The 13,654-nt window shown below is 37.6% G+C and overlaps 1 protein-coding gene across 1 annotated transcript; it reads left to right on the forward strand.

The window, feature by feature from the left end:
* The first annotated feature begins 1,288 nt into the window (after positions 1–1,288).
* LOC135088465 (very long chain fatty acid elongase 4-like) lies at positions 1,289–8,852 on the forward strand. The gene is made up of 6 exons (XM_063983290.1): positions 1,289–1,455; positions 2,737–2,927; positions 5,103–5,237; positions 5,919–6,024; positions 7,065–7,201; positions 7,957–8,852. Exons 1-6 carry the CDS (start codon positions 1,395–1,397, stop codon positions 8,191–8,193), a joined length of 867 nt encoding a protein of 288 aa, XP_063839360.1. The 5' UTR covers positions 1,289–1,394; the 3' UTR covers positions 8,194–8,852.
* The last annotated feature ends 4,802 nt before the right edge of the window (positions 8,853–13,654 follow it).

Genomic DNA, 13,654 nt, shown 5'->3' on the forward strand with positions numbered 1-13,654 from the left:
ATTAATGTAATCTACAGTGTAAAATTAATTTTAATTTTACACTGTAGATTACATAACTCCAATCCAAAACTAAATACTTTAGAAAAAAGTGGTCATTAAAACCCGATCAATCGGTGGATAGAATAGAAACGCATTTGCATAAATGAAAAGGTTAATGCCACTCGTATTTCATTGTCGTTTGAAACAATAGAAAAACTGCACTCAGTGTGCTCAGTGCTTATCTATTGTAAGAAATAGCTATCATAATATCTTATCTTACGAATATTATAAACGCGAAAGTTTGTATGGATGTCTGGATGTTTGTTACTCTTTCACGCAAAAACTACCAAATGGATTTTGATGGAACTTTACAGTAATATTGTTTATAACCCAGAATAACATACAGGCTATAATTTATGACGATCTGTGATAAACTAAATTTCACGCGGGTGAAGCCGCGGGCAAAAACTAGTTGTACAATATAGAATTAGATTTATAATTGAAGAGCACTGTGTTATTTTTTTTTGTGTAAGACTTAAATATTAGTGTCTATCCACCTAATATTGCGGCCACAGAATACCAGCGTTATAATAATAGGTCAGGACCTAGAGCATAACACATGCTGAGTGGCTGCCATTTTAGTTCAAAAACTACATATGTAAGTAACTACTATGTTGTAAGTAGTCTAAGGATGTTTGGACTATAAAAATTTTTTCTTTCTTTCTTTCTTTCTTTCTAATTCGCGTTTCATAACGTGATGTGAGAGTCTAGTAGAGGGAAATCTAGAAGTATTTCTTGCGCTGCTTCTTTTTAGCACTGGCCCATTTATTGTGTGGGACGTGAAAAGCCTATTCGTAAAAATAAACGAGTTTTATGATTTTTAGTAGTTGTAGCGATTTCTATGTTTTAAGGTACGTAATTCCTTTTTTTTTCTAGATACATAGCTATTCAGGTATAGGAATAAGAATAATAATAAGACTTTTACTTATATTATTCATTACATGTCAAATTGTGAAATTGTCAATACAGATAGATAGATAGATAGATAGATAGATAGATAGATAGATAGTCATTTATATACAGATTATTAATAATAGTCAATTGCAGAATAAATAAAAAATAAATAAAAAATAATGATCAGGTAATGATGAAATGTACATTTAAAAGTTCGAATCTACTGCATTCGCTTGTATTATAAAAACAATGTATCAGTGGTAGAAAAAATAGCATTTTATACCAGTTTTAATTCACAATGACAATGCTTTCATTCCTGATGAATATTCTAACTAATTACTTATGTTGACCCTTGGCTAAGTTTAGTTTAATTGAAGTAGTCACAAGGAAAAGGTGGTTTCATATAAATATTATTAATTAGTTCAATTTTAGTTAGTATTGGTGAGATTTGAAGACTCCCCATGGCGGCGATTTTGCTAAAAGCATGGGAAGGGTATACATTTTTGTTTGAAGAATTACCTGGTAAGTTTATGATAAAATATATAAGATATTATAACCCATTAATAATGTCCTAGTTCAACCACTAGGTTCCCACTGGGTCCGTTACTCGTTAACAGTTTAACATTTCCCCGGGACAAACTTGACCTTCGCTGGTTGGGTATTGGCGGTCAAGCTGTAGATCCTGGCTACACAGCAGTTGCAGCGGGTAGCAAACGTTCCATATTAATGATTCCTTGACTACGTAGGGATATAGAAATGCCGGCGAAATTGCTGCAACTAGGTTGAGGGACAGGGGACACAATACGGCACAGAACCCTTTTAAATTTGAAATTATCTGTCCCTCCCTGCCCTGAAAATCCGCTACCAAAGTTAGAGCTCGCACTAGAATTCGCAATCAGACCCTGCTCAGTCCCTATGGTTTGTCTTGAGTGTTTGCGATTTTTTATAGGAGTTATGGACTAAACTATGGCATGTTTGACCATTAAGAAAGATGAAAATGCGTATTTGAGTACCGGACTTTTACTGCGCAACAATTTTTACTTCATTGCGGCTTAAGTACATATTAACTTAAGCAAGCACCAATTAACAAATACAAAGTTTTTTCTAAAGTTAATTAATAAAGTTATAGATCTTTATCATGAATCTACTTGTACTTTCAAGATACAAAAAAACCAACAAAACAAGATTTAAAAACTTCAGAATCCTCGACGATGTTTGCTAGCAATGTTCCATCGCATCAACATTTGTGTCGTAACTCAATTGCAGAAAAAATAATATAGCAGAATCTAGTAAAGCTAAGTAAAAATAATTTGTCATCTCATGTTCATCAAATCAAAATCAAAATCAAAAATATTTATTCAGTTTAGACCACAAGTGGCACTTATGAACGTCAATAGAAAATAATAAAAAAAGAAAAGGTAGCCCTTATGGGGCACTTTACATGTCTCCTTATCTTTTGGGCCCTACCAGCGCTTCGAGACAAACATATGGCAAGTGCTGAGAAGAAACGCCGGAACAAACTCAGTTTTCTTTACATTATAATGAATCCATATTGACTATTGGCAGTTGTCTTACACCAGCGCCACAAGTTGCCGCCAATGGTCGTGCCAACGTTGGTCGGCACTTTCGTGAGGCGTCCACACGTTGGTTGCACCATTTAGGATTCAACCAACACGCGTCAATTCCCAACGCTTGTTTCAAAGTTGATGCCAATATTCCAGATACACACCCTGGACAAGTGGCGTTGGGACCAAAGTTGGAGCCAACTTATGGAGCCGGCCTAATACAAATTTTTCATTTCAGATCCACGCACAAAACCATGGCTCCTCGTTGCCAAACCCTACCAAGGGCTCATAATTCTTGGACTCTACCTCATGTTTGTCCTGAATTGGGGCCCCAAATGGATGAAAGACCGCCCACCTTTTAACCTTGATAAAATATTAATAGTATACAACGGAATCCAAGTTATTTGCTGCCTGTACCTATTCCTTGGTGTAAGTTTCCGGCTCAATTTGCATTGAATTGGTTAATTTGTATTTCATTCGATATTGATGGATAAGTAATTAGTTTTGCTTTAGTAAAAGTTGCAACTTTAAGAGACGCAAAACGTTATTGACCAATAAATGTTACATTTGTGGTAGTTTTAATTTCATAATCGCTTCGCTGTCCTTTTAGTAAGTAACTTACGCCTGTATTCACAAATATTACTATGAGGTCTCACAGTGCGCGTGGATGTACACACGAACCAATCACAGAGATCTCTATTCAACGCTGTGGGTTCGATTTTCTGCTTCACTTAGCAAGCATTGTAAATACGGGCGTTAGAAATGTAGCAAAATGACAATTAACTTGAGCCTCATAAAATATGTATCAATTTTTTCTCAATTTCGTTTATGAGTGTACTAGCTTTCCGCCCGCGGCTTCGCCCGCGTGGAATTTTGTCTGTCACAGAAAAACTTTATCGCGCGCGTCCCTGTTTCAAAAACCGGGATAAAAACTATCCTATGTTCTTTCCCGGGACTCAAACTATCTCTATGCCAAATTTCATCAAAATCGGTTGCGAGGTTTAAGCGGGAAAGCGTAACAGACAGACAGACAGACAGAGTTACTTTCGCATTTATACGAGGGCGGTTTGATAAGTCCGTGACTTTTTGAATAAAACATTTTTTTTGCGGCAAATTAACATTTTATTTTTCGACATAATCACCTTTTAGCTCGATACATTTAGTCCAGCGTTTTTCAAATTTTTTTATTCCCTCCAAATAATAGGTTTTCTCAAGGCTCTCAAAATACGCGTTTGTTTCGGTAATGACTTCTTCATTAGACTCAAATCTCTTCCCACACAGCCATTTCTTTAGGTTTGGAAACAGATAATAGTCGCAGGGGGCTAAATCTGGAGAATATGCTGGATGGGGTAGCAGTTCGTATCTCAATTCGTGGATTTTGGCCATCGTGACTAAACAAGTGTGCACACGTGCACTGTCTTGATGGAACAGCACTTTCTTCTTCGCCAAATGCGGCCGTTTTTGCTTCAAGTCAACGTCGAATCTATCCAAAAGCTTTGAGTAATATTCGCCGGTGACTGTTTTACCTTTCTCGAGGCAATCAATGTGGATGACACCGCGTGCATCCCAAAAAACTGTGGCCATGACCTTGTTGGCTGACAGATTCCGTTTGGCCTTCTTTGGTCCACGTTCACCCCGAGCAACCCAATGTTTCGATTGTTACTTGGTCTCTGGCGTGTTGTGATGGATCCATGTTTCGTCCACAGTAACAAAACGGCGCAAAAATTCGGTTGAACATTGCTAAACACCCTTTTGAAGTTGTCACACGATTGCGCTTATGGTCGAGTGTGAGCAATCGCGGCACCCATCTCGCGAAGAGTTTTTTCATGTCCAAATATTCGTGTAAAATATGATTTACCCGTTCAGTTGAGATACCTACAGCATGAGTCAACTCACGCACTTTCATTTCCCGATCATCCAATATCATTTCAGGGATTTTATCGACGATTTCCGGCGTGATCACTTCTTTTGGGCGATCTGAACGTTCGGCGTCACTAGTGCTGGTATGACCACAACGGAACTCTGTAAACCACTTCTTTACCATTGAAATTGATGGTGCCGAGTCCCCGTAGTATTTATCAAGCTTTTCCTTGGTTTCAGTGATGGTTTTTTTACGTAAAAAGTAATGCTTAATCAGCACACGAAATTCACTTTTTCCATTTTCGTAAAAATTCACGAGGTTGTCTGCTTTGAATGGCTATCAAACACCAACTGCATGACGTAGCTTGCTCAAAATTTGACAGTTGCCCACTAATAGATTACAGTTGACGGCAGAACTGTTGCATTTGGAATAACTGCACGGGAAATTCAAAAAGTCACTGACTTATCAAACCGCCCTCGTAATATTAGTTGGGATGGGATGGGATTGTATTACCACCTTAGGGAAAAGTCTTTTATCCACCTTGATATTTTTTTGTTATTATTACATAATTTTTGATATTTCAGTCAGAGTAAATACAAATGAGTAGGTCATCTTCATAGAAACGGCCGAGCGCGGTTTGTATGTGAGCGCGCCAATACTTATGCGGCGCGCACGCACATACAAACCGCGCTCGGTGCGTTTCTATGAAGATGACCTACTCATTTGTATTTACTCTGTTTCAGTCAATAAATTACTGGCTTTGGGAGTATCGATATCTGTGTGAGCCGGTCGACTTCTCGAATAGTGCAAAAGCTGTTAGAGCCGCCAAATTGGTCTACTTGTACTTCATGCTCAAAGTTATTGACCTTTTAGACACGGTAAGTTTTTAATAATATAAATATAATATTAATTTAAGGAAATAAAACGCATTGAGTTACAATAGGGCAGTAGCGCTGATGGCCGTTGGGGCAGAAAAGTTCTCGAGTGACGAGCACGGATCGGAAGTGTGGGCAGACCTCCCACTAGGTGGACCAACGATCTTTTGAAGTACCTGGATGCAGGCACCGCAGTACAAGTAGGTGTGGAAATTCTCGGGGGAGGCCTTTTTCCAGCAGTGGACGTCATTTGACTGCAATGAACGAGTTACCCCAATGCGTAATTACCGTTGGGTAGAGCCTAATGCGTTGTTTTTGTATTTCACAATAGGCTAGTTTCCTAAGAAAAACCTTTTAGTTGTTTTAGTAATTGGATACAAATTTTTTAATTGTCAATCAAACAAATAATTACGAAGTTATGCTATGCGTTGAAGTTCCGCGTGAAGTGCCACCTTTCAAGCACTCCTTGACGTCACACGTTTGAACTTTGGCGTGCTATATTTCTATAAATTTTCATTACTTTGAAAAAGTGAAAAATATGTGTCGAGTATTTTTTAATAAGTTAACTGACGGACTAATTCAAAATCTTGCTTTTTTACCAAGGGAATCCCTCGTCCCTGTACCTACATACGTTTAAAGATAAGCTACAGAATATTTCATTAATATAAAGTTTGTATTTTCCAGGTATTTTTTGTTCTGCGCAAGAAATTTAACCAAGTATCCTTCCTACACGTGTACCATCATACTGGGATGGTGATGCTTATATGGGGAGCTGTATCCTATTACCCAGGTATGTCATGGTTGGCATACAAAACATTCAGTTTTTTAAAACGATTAGTATTTCGGAGCAATGTAGGCAAAGAGAGTTTTGTGCTCCTGCAGTGGAAAGGGATTTTGACATAGGCACATATACTCAACATCAAATAAACCGCACCTTCCGCGTCGCGAACTTTAACGATTTTCTTCTGACACAATCATGGTGCCCCAACAATATTGGTGTTATTTGAAAGCTCAATAAATATCCTTAAAGAAAAACACATTTAACTTCTTAATAAATGATTAACATATACCATAAATGTGACTTGAAAAAATACCTCATTTTGGGCCCACCTATGGGATCAATGAGACCAATTTTTATGGTTATAAAACCAAATAATGATCTCACGTGTCCTCTTTAACAGATGGATAGCAATTAATCCCAACTTAACAGTTTTATAGCCATACAATTTGGCTCTAGCGTAACTACCTATTTTTTGAAGAAGTGACTCTGGATCCTTCTAAAGACACATTTTTGGGGTAAAAACCATCCCTTTAATGAAATGAAGGTTAGAACTAGGCTTTTAAATGGTGCCAATATTGGTGGGAAGTGGGGATGCATACGTTTGAAAATGCTTGTCGCGGGAGGTGCGATTTATTTGATGTCGAGTGTATTTCCCATGCTGAAACTGTCAATGTGCCAAACTTATTCTTCAGTTAAAAGTTATCCGACGATGGTAACATCAGCCCTAAGTAAGCTAATTTAACCTTAGGGTCAAATGACTTCAAACCTTTGCAAAGATCCAAGATTAATGAATAGCAATAAAGTTCACTCTACATTTTAGTTCGAAAATGTTTGTATCGGAGAAAGAAAAGGGCTGTTTTTAGGATTTTCCCGGAAATTATTCGAAAATTTCTCGCCATAAAGATCATTCTTGAACTTCAACAAACATTTCAAAAAAAAATTGGTAAAACTTGTAAAGGCGTTGTTTAGTTTTGCGCTTACCAACTCATTTTGAGATTTATTTTTATATTATGGAAGATTGTAACTGAAAATACATCTTTAACTTGCAGGCGGCCATGGAACACTCGTTGGTGTCATCAACTCATTCGTGCATGTTGTGATGTATTCCTACTACTTACTGACTGTGGCCTACCCGTCTGTTAAGAAATCTCTATGGTGGAAGAAGTACATCACACAACTCCAAATTGTAAGTTTTTCCTGCTATACGTGATATTTCTTTAAATTTTGACGTTATTTTTATAGCACTAAAAACTTTTACAAATGATTTACAAAATAATAGAGTTTTTATGACCAGAATGAAGTTGTTTTCGAGATATCTATTGATAAATCTATAATGGTGTCAAATATCCAATTAACCTTGGGTAACTTTGAACAGTTATTATAGTGTATTATTTTTCACTGTACTCTTAGTTTTTCAAAGTTACCTTGCAATTCAAAGTTAATGTCCAAGGTGACTGTAATAGAATAATAGCCCAACAGTGAAGATGTCGTACCGGCAAACTCGAGTACAGAGGAACGATTGTACAACTTAGGCCCGAATCATGAATGATCGAATAACGATTGACCAAACAACTAACTTCTAAATCCTAAAACCCGTAGAAAATAATTGAACAAATATAATACAAAAGGCTCTGATAAACAAATGACAGAGGTATAAGATAAAAAAAAAAAACAAAAAAATTACGATTGATTTTATCCCGAATAATTTTTGACCGAAAATACGCGTACATGCTCGAATAACGGTTGCTTGAATTTACTATTGACCTAATTCATAATTCGGGCCAAAGTTGTACAATCCAGAGGAACGCGGGTTCGAACCCTGCCGCCACTAGACAAACTGTGGTGCAATGGTGATCGCAACACAAGCAAAATAATTATTTAGATTAACAAGAGGGATTAACGTAGCTATTATTCTTGTAACTTAGCTAAATGTTTTTCCAGGTCCAATTCTTCTGGTGTGTTGTCCACATGGGCCTCATAGTCTTCAAGCCGGACTGCGCCTACCCTCGTTGGATAGCAGCCGTCTTCCTGCCCCAGAACCTCTTCATGCTAATCCTCTTCATAGACTTCTACATCAAGACCTATATAAAGAAACCCAAAGTCTCGAATGGTGTCAGTCTATCCAATTCAATTCAATTGAATGGTGCTAACGGTGTTAGTAAAGAACATACTAATTAGTTATAAGAAATAAGTACATGTTGAAAATTTTGGAATGGATTGTGTCGAGGTAGGATGGACTTTGAAATGTAAATATAAATTAATGGCGGCGCATGAAAAAAAAAACTGAAATAGAAGATTAAAATCAAGGGATAAATCAGTTACCTGTTTAATATGTGTACTCAAATTAGTGACGTAACGCTATGAGTACGAAATCTAATTTGTTATCTTTTACCTGAGGGCTGAGTGTGAGATACATCAAACGTCGGGGCGTCTTCACTAGTGAGCGCGTTAAAAAAATGTATGAAAATTTTAGTTCTTGAACGTTTCCTCTGGGGGCGCTGTAAAATCCGTCATACATTGTCATTTTTTTACGCGCTCACTAGTCAAGACGTTTGCTGTAAACAGTCTCACACTAAGCCCTCCCAAAAATGATAACTATTTGAAAGAAAGGTAATGCAGTTTCATTTAGTTGTTCCACTAAAAAAAATTATGCGGTCATCAGTACATAAATGTCTACTATGGTCAAAAATAATTTGAAAATTCAACAGTTTTAGGACACTGGTTTGTATAGATTATATTTTTTGATGTGTTGAGTTTAGGGTTACTGATATTTATTTTATTTATTAATATTGCGTTGAATTTATTCCGATTTTGAAGAAATTAAATTTAGAGCAAGATTTTCTTTTATTTCTCTTATATTCACTCGTTGTATTAAAGAGTATCCTACAAAAACACACTTTTGTACCTTGCAGCCATATTAATCTTCCTGTAACAGTACTTCAATCCTTTTATGGACTACAAAGATGATTCTTGAATTAGTTAAGACACTTGATGAAACAAAGGAACATGACAGAATCCGTTACTTTCCTTTTGCTGTGCTCCATATTTAGAAAACATTAGAAACAATTTAAGGCTAGACAATTATTAGACATAAAGAGAGCAAACTTAACAAAAGCAGTGACTTTTTATTATTATGCAGACGCTATTAATAATTGTGAACCAAATGTATAATATTAAAGGTTCCTTTAGTGTCCTTTTTAGGTTCTGATAAATACAGCCCCCTTTAGAGCGCTTTCACATTGGGACGTTAGTAGCGCGACTGCAACGCGGCAGCGGCGTTTTTATAATGTGAAGGCATGTAGGCATCCGCTGTCACATACTCGTAGTATGAAGTTTTTGGCAGCGCGTTAGTCGCGCATTTGTTGCGCTGCTAAATCGCCTAAATGTGAAAGCGCTCTTAGCTTCGTTCATTGCCTAAACGATCATGGAGACCTGTTTGATACCTGTTCAAATAGTACCACCAGGTAATCCGTCTGCCCGTTTGCCTCCTGTCACATAAAAAAACCTGCACGAATAGCACCTGTCCCATTCCCAAAATATCGACAGGTGCTCTACGTAGTAGGCCAGGTGCTATTCGCGCAGGTGCTATTTGGGCGGGTGCTCAAAGTGGAATACGTCAAAAAATTGCATTCGAATCTCAAATCTTATCCAATCAAATCGTTTCCCAATTCTGCAATCATTTTCAATCCTATGAAACTGGCGTTTTCTCGTGTTCAAACAAACTACAGTAATTGCTGTAGTTTGGCCAGAGCGAGCGGCTTAGTGATTCTCTAGGCGGGCGGCCAAGCTATTTGCGAGTTTACACGGTTAGATGTTGACTTTGTTTTGATAGAATTGAGTGTAGATAAGAACCAGTTAGTTTCAAACTGTACAAAGATACTTAAAAACTTTTTTTAAATTTGTTTTTTATCATGATACAAGATATTTATTCGTTCGTCCACTGCTGGACAAAGGCCTCCCCCAAGGATTTCCACAAAGACCGGTTCATCGTTAAAGATATTAGTGATTTGATAAGCAGGCATGTGTGCAATATCTTTAAGCGAGTTTTGAATAAAGGCTGTGGTCACAAATTATTTTTTCATGGTGATATATTTTCCTTATCTCCCTAAAAAATCGAAGTAATCACAAACCACGCGAGTAGTCTCGAGAAAAGGTTAGTACAAAAGGGAACTACATTAGTTTGTAAGTAAGTAATAGTAGATAGATCATAAATGAGGAGATCCGCAGGAGAACCAAAGTGACTGACACAGTCCGCAGAATCTGCAGAGCTGACGGCTGCTGGGGCAGAAAAGTTCTCGAGTGGCGACCACGAGCCGGAAGCCGTAGTGTGGGTAGGCCTCTCAATGGGTGGACCAACGATCTGGTGAAGGTCGCGGGAGGCGCCTGGATACCGGCGGCGCAGGACCGGTCTTTGTGGAAATTCTTGGGGGAGGCCTTTGTCCAGTAGTGGACGTCATTCGGCTGAAACGAACGAAGTAATAGTAGATAATGCAAAGCAGCCGTGTCGCTAGTCAGAATTATAATTAACTATTATGAGTATTTATAGATGAATGCATTCAACCAGACGATGCATTTGGATACGTGAAGAGTGCAAGCTATTTAGGTCTCTATGAATGATATAAGATAATTAAATAATTTAGGCTTAGGTTAAATAAACTGTTAGTTCTTCTGCAATAAGACTATTTTGCTGTTTAAGGAAAAGATTGAAGAACAAGGCAAACACTTTCTAGTTCTATGTCATGTTTTTTTTTTTTATTCTACACGTAAAAGATTGGCACTCCTTCGTCGATTGAATTCCCACCTGGGAAAACACGGTACAAGAGGATTTGCATTTTAAGTGGAGTAGGTACCTAACAACACCTTATGCATTTGTGTTGGTTTATGCTGCATTTATATTACATTCAAAGATAGAGTCTTAGAGCTAATAATCAATTTATTGTCAGATTTCCGCTAAATCCACTAACATCAAATTCCAACACCTTAATTTCGAACTCCTCCTATGTTCTTCTGATTAATTTCGTTGCGGGTCCAATGACAGTTTAACTTTCCCCCGGGACAAACTGACCTTCATTGGTTGGGTTTTGTGGCGGTCAAGCTGTAGATCCTGGCTACACAGGAGTTGCAGTGGTGGGAACGAGAGGTGGGAATAGTCTCGATCCAATTGGGTAGGCTTTGAAGCCAATTTTGGTGCACAAGTTGACATCAATCAAGAGCTAATATGTATATGCTTAGAAGCATATTTAAACTACTGAAACTGTTCACCTTCTGATTTATATTAGCGCTTGGAGTCTGAAGTGCCTTTGTTTCATGATCATCCTGATCGTTTCAGTCACAGAACGTCCGTCGTCCACTACTTATTATAGGCCTTCCCCAATGATTTCCAGGTTGGTCGGTATGAAACGACACGCATCCAACGTCTTCCTGCTACCTTTGGTAATCTGCCTAAGTAACTACTAGTAGTTTAGATATTAAAATAAAAATTAGATATGCAATCACAATAATAATAACTTTGTTTACATTCACAAATAAGTCAAAGGGCGTTTTTCCTATTATAAACAAAAGAAACTACAACGCAGTTGTAACATGTTTTTGATGTTATTTTATAGACATACTTAACTTTAAACTCCAATTTATATTCCTGTTAGTTCCGTTTTGATACCTAGTTTTATTTTTCCTTTGGATTCTTTTCCACACTATAACGTTGGATTTTAACAGTTCGTTACTTTACTAATCGTGGACCGAGTTTCGTACCAATGACTCCATATTAAAAAGAACTCGGCATCAGACAGCGCCTATCACCCACGGTTCAGTCACGCATTTTGACCTTCTTCGGCCATATTGTATCTCGGCGCTGTAATGACTCCATAGAGTCTCGTAGTGCAGGGAAAAGTTGAGGGCACCAGACCACGTGGTAGACAATGAGATGGACGGACCAGATCAAGGCCGCAACTAAGTGCTCGGTTAGCGAAAGTACCCGGAAAGCTGCAGTCCGCGAGGAATGGCGCCGTATTACGAGGAACATCAATCTGAATCGTGATTCACAATGATGACCACGACCACTCTGACAAGAGTGTACCGACTAAGAAGAAGAAGAACTTTACTAATCAACCGTTACGTTTATCACTATAGGTATACTTAACTCAGTCAGTGCCTGAGGTATGGGAGCGGCACGGGAGGGTAATTTTGTGACCGTCAAACGTCAGCTAGACTTTAGATTTATACAGGGTGGAAACGTTAAGTGATCTCACTCGATTATTTCTAAACTATACAAGATATCGAAAAACTGATTGCTGATCCTGAAAGTGCTTTACAAACTCTTTCAAACGGTACCAATAATAGGTTACAGAATAAACTGGAACTATTCGAAAATTCAATGTTTCTAGCTTCATACTAAATGTATGCCAGACACACAATATTAGAAGTGTAATTTATTTTTTGTTGAATAATAAACTTAAAAAGTCGTTAAATAAACTCGTAACTTGCATCTTATTTAAAATTATTTGTGGAAAACATTGGTATTAGGTTTTACTTGCTATAATATTATTATCAAGCGATGAGTGCCATGACTGTGATAGTACTAAATGTATGTAAGATGGAAACATTGAATTTTTGGATAGATTCAATTTATTTTGTAAGCTATTGTTGACACCGTTGGATAGAGCTCGTGAAGCACTTTTAGGATTAGTAACTAGTTTTGCGATATCTTGTGTAGTTTTTAATATTATGTAACTTTACCAAATGTATGGATGCTGGAAACATTGAATTTTCGGATAGTTCCAGTTTATTCTGTAACCTATTATTGATACAGTTTGAAAGAGCTCGTGAAGCACTTTCAGGATCAGCAACCAGTTTTTCGATATCTTGTATAGTTTAGAAATAATCGAGTGAGATCACTTATCGTTTCCACCCTGTATGCTCTATCTAAATATATGTTTAAAAGGAGAAACTGACTGACTGACTGACATATCAACGCACAGCCTAAACGGCTAAACGTAGGCACTTGAAATTTGGAAGGGACGTAGCTTAGGTACCGTAGAGGTGCAATAAGAAAGGAATTCCCGAAATTCCCACGGGAACGGGAATTAGCGGGAAAATCCTTTTGTATGAAAAATCTAAACCGCTTAAGTTAGACGCTTGAAATTTGGCATGCAGGTACCCTAGTAAACTTAAAGCTTATTTACAACAGGATATTGCAAAATTCCCACGGGAACGGGAGTTAGCGGGAAAAAACATTTGTATGAAAAAATCTAAACCGCGTAAGACAGATGAAGGGGGTAAAACGGGATCCACGCGTACGAAGTCGCGGGCGGCCGCTAGTCAAGTCATAAATGTAAATTCCCTTTCGTGCCGCTCGCATACCTCAGGCACTGGCTGAGTTTAGCGCAAGACCAATAAATAATGTTAGCCCTTCAAAAAGTTCAAGCCGAGACAATAGTAATCAATTATTATGCGACCGCTTGGGGTTCCATGGGTTAAGGGTTTTATGGAATAAAAAATATTTTTTCCTTTGCCAAATGGAAAATAAAATGTTTTTATTTAAGCATTTGGCAAATAACGAAGTGAAATTTTCCCGTGCCCGTGATAAATATTTTCCCCAAAAAGTTATTTTATTCTAATGGATTTTTTATGGACTATAAAA

The sequence above is a fragment of the Ostrinia nubilalis genome, chromosome 4 (assembly GCF_963855985.1).
Source record: "Ostrinia nubilalis chromosome 4, ilOstNubi1.1, whole genome shotgun sequence".
Classification (NCBI taxonomy): domain Eukaryota; kingdom Metazoa; phylum Arthropoda; class Insecta; order Lepidoptera; family Crambidae; genus Ostrinia; species Ostrinia nubilalis.

Excerpts from the sequence above, each read along its gene's own strand:
- LOC135088465 (XM_063983290.1), top strand. The coding sequence starts at position 1,395 with ATGGCGGCGATTTTGCTAAAAGCATGGGAAGGGTATACATTTTTGTTT. Across the intron at positions 2,928-5,102 it reads GCCTGTACCTATTCCTTGGT|TCAATAAATTACTGGCTTTG; the intron begins GTAAGTTTCCGG and ends ACTCTGTTTCAG. Across the intron at positions 7,202-7,956 it reads ACATCACACAACTCCAAATT|GTCCAATTCTTCTGGTGTGT; the intron begins GTAAGTTTTTCC and ends ATGTTTTTCCAG.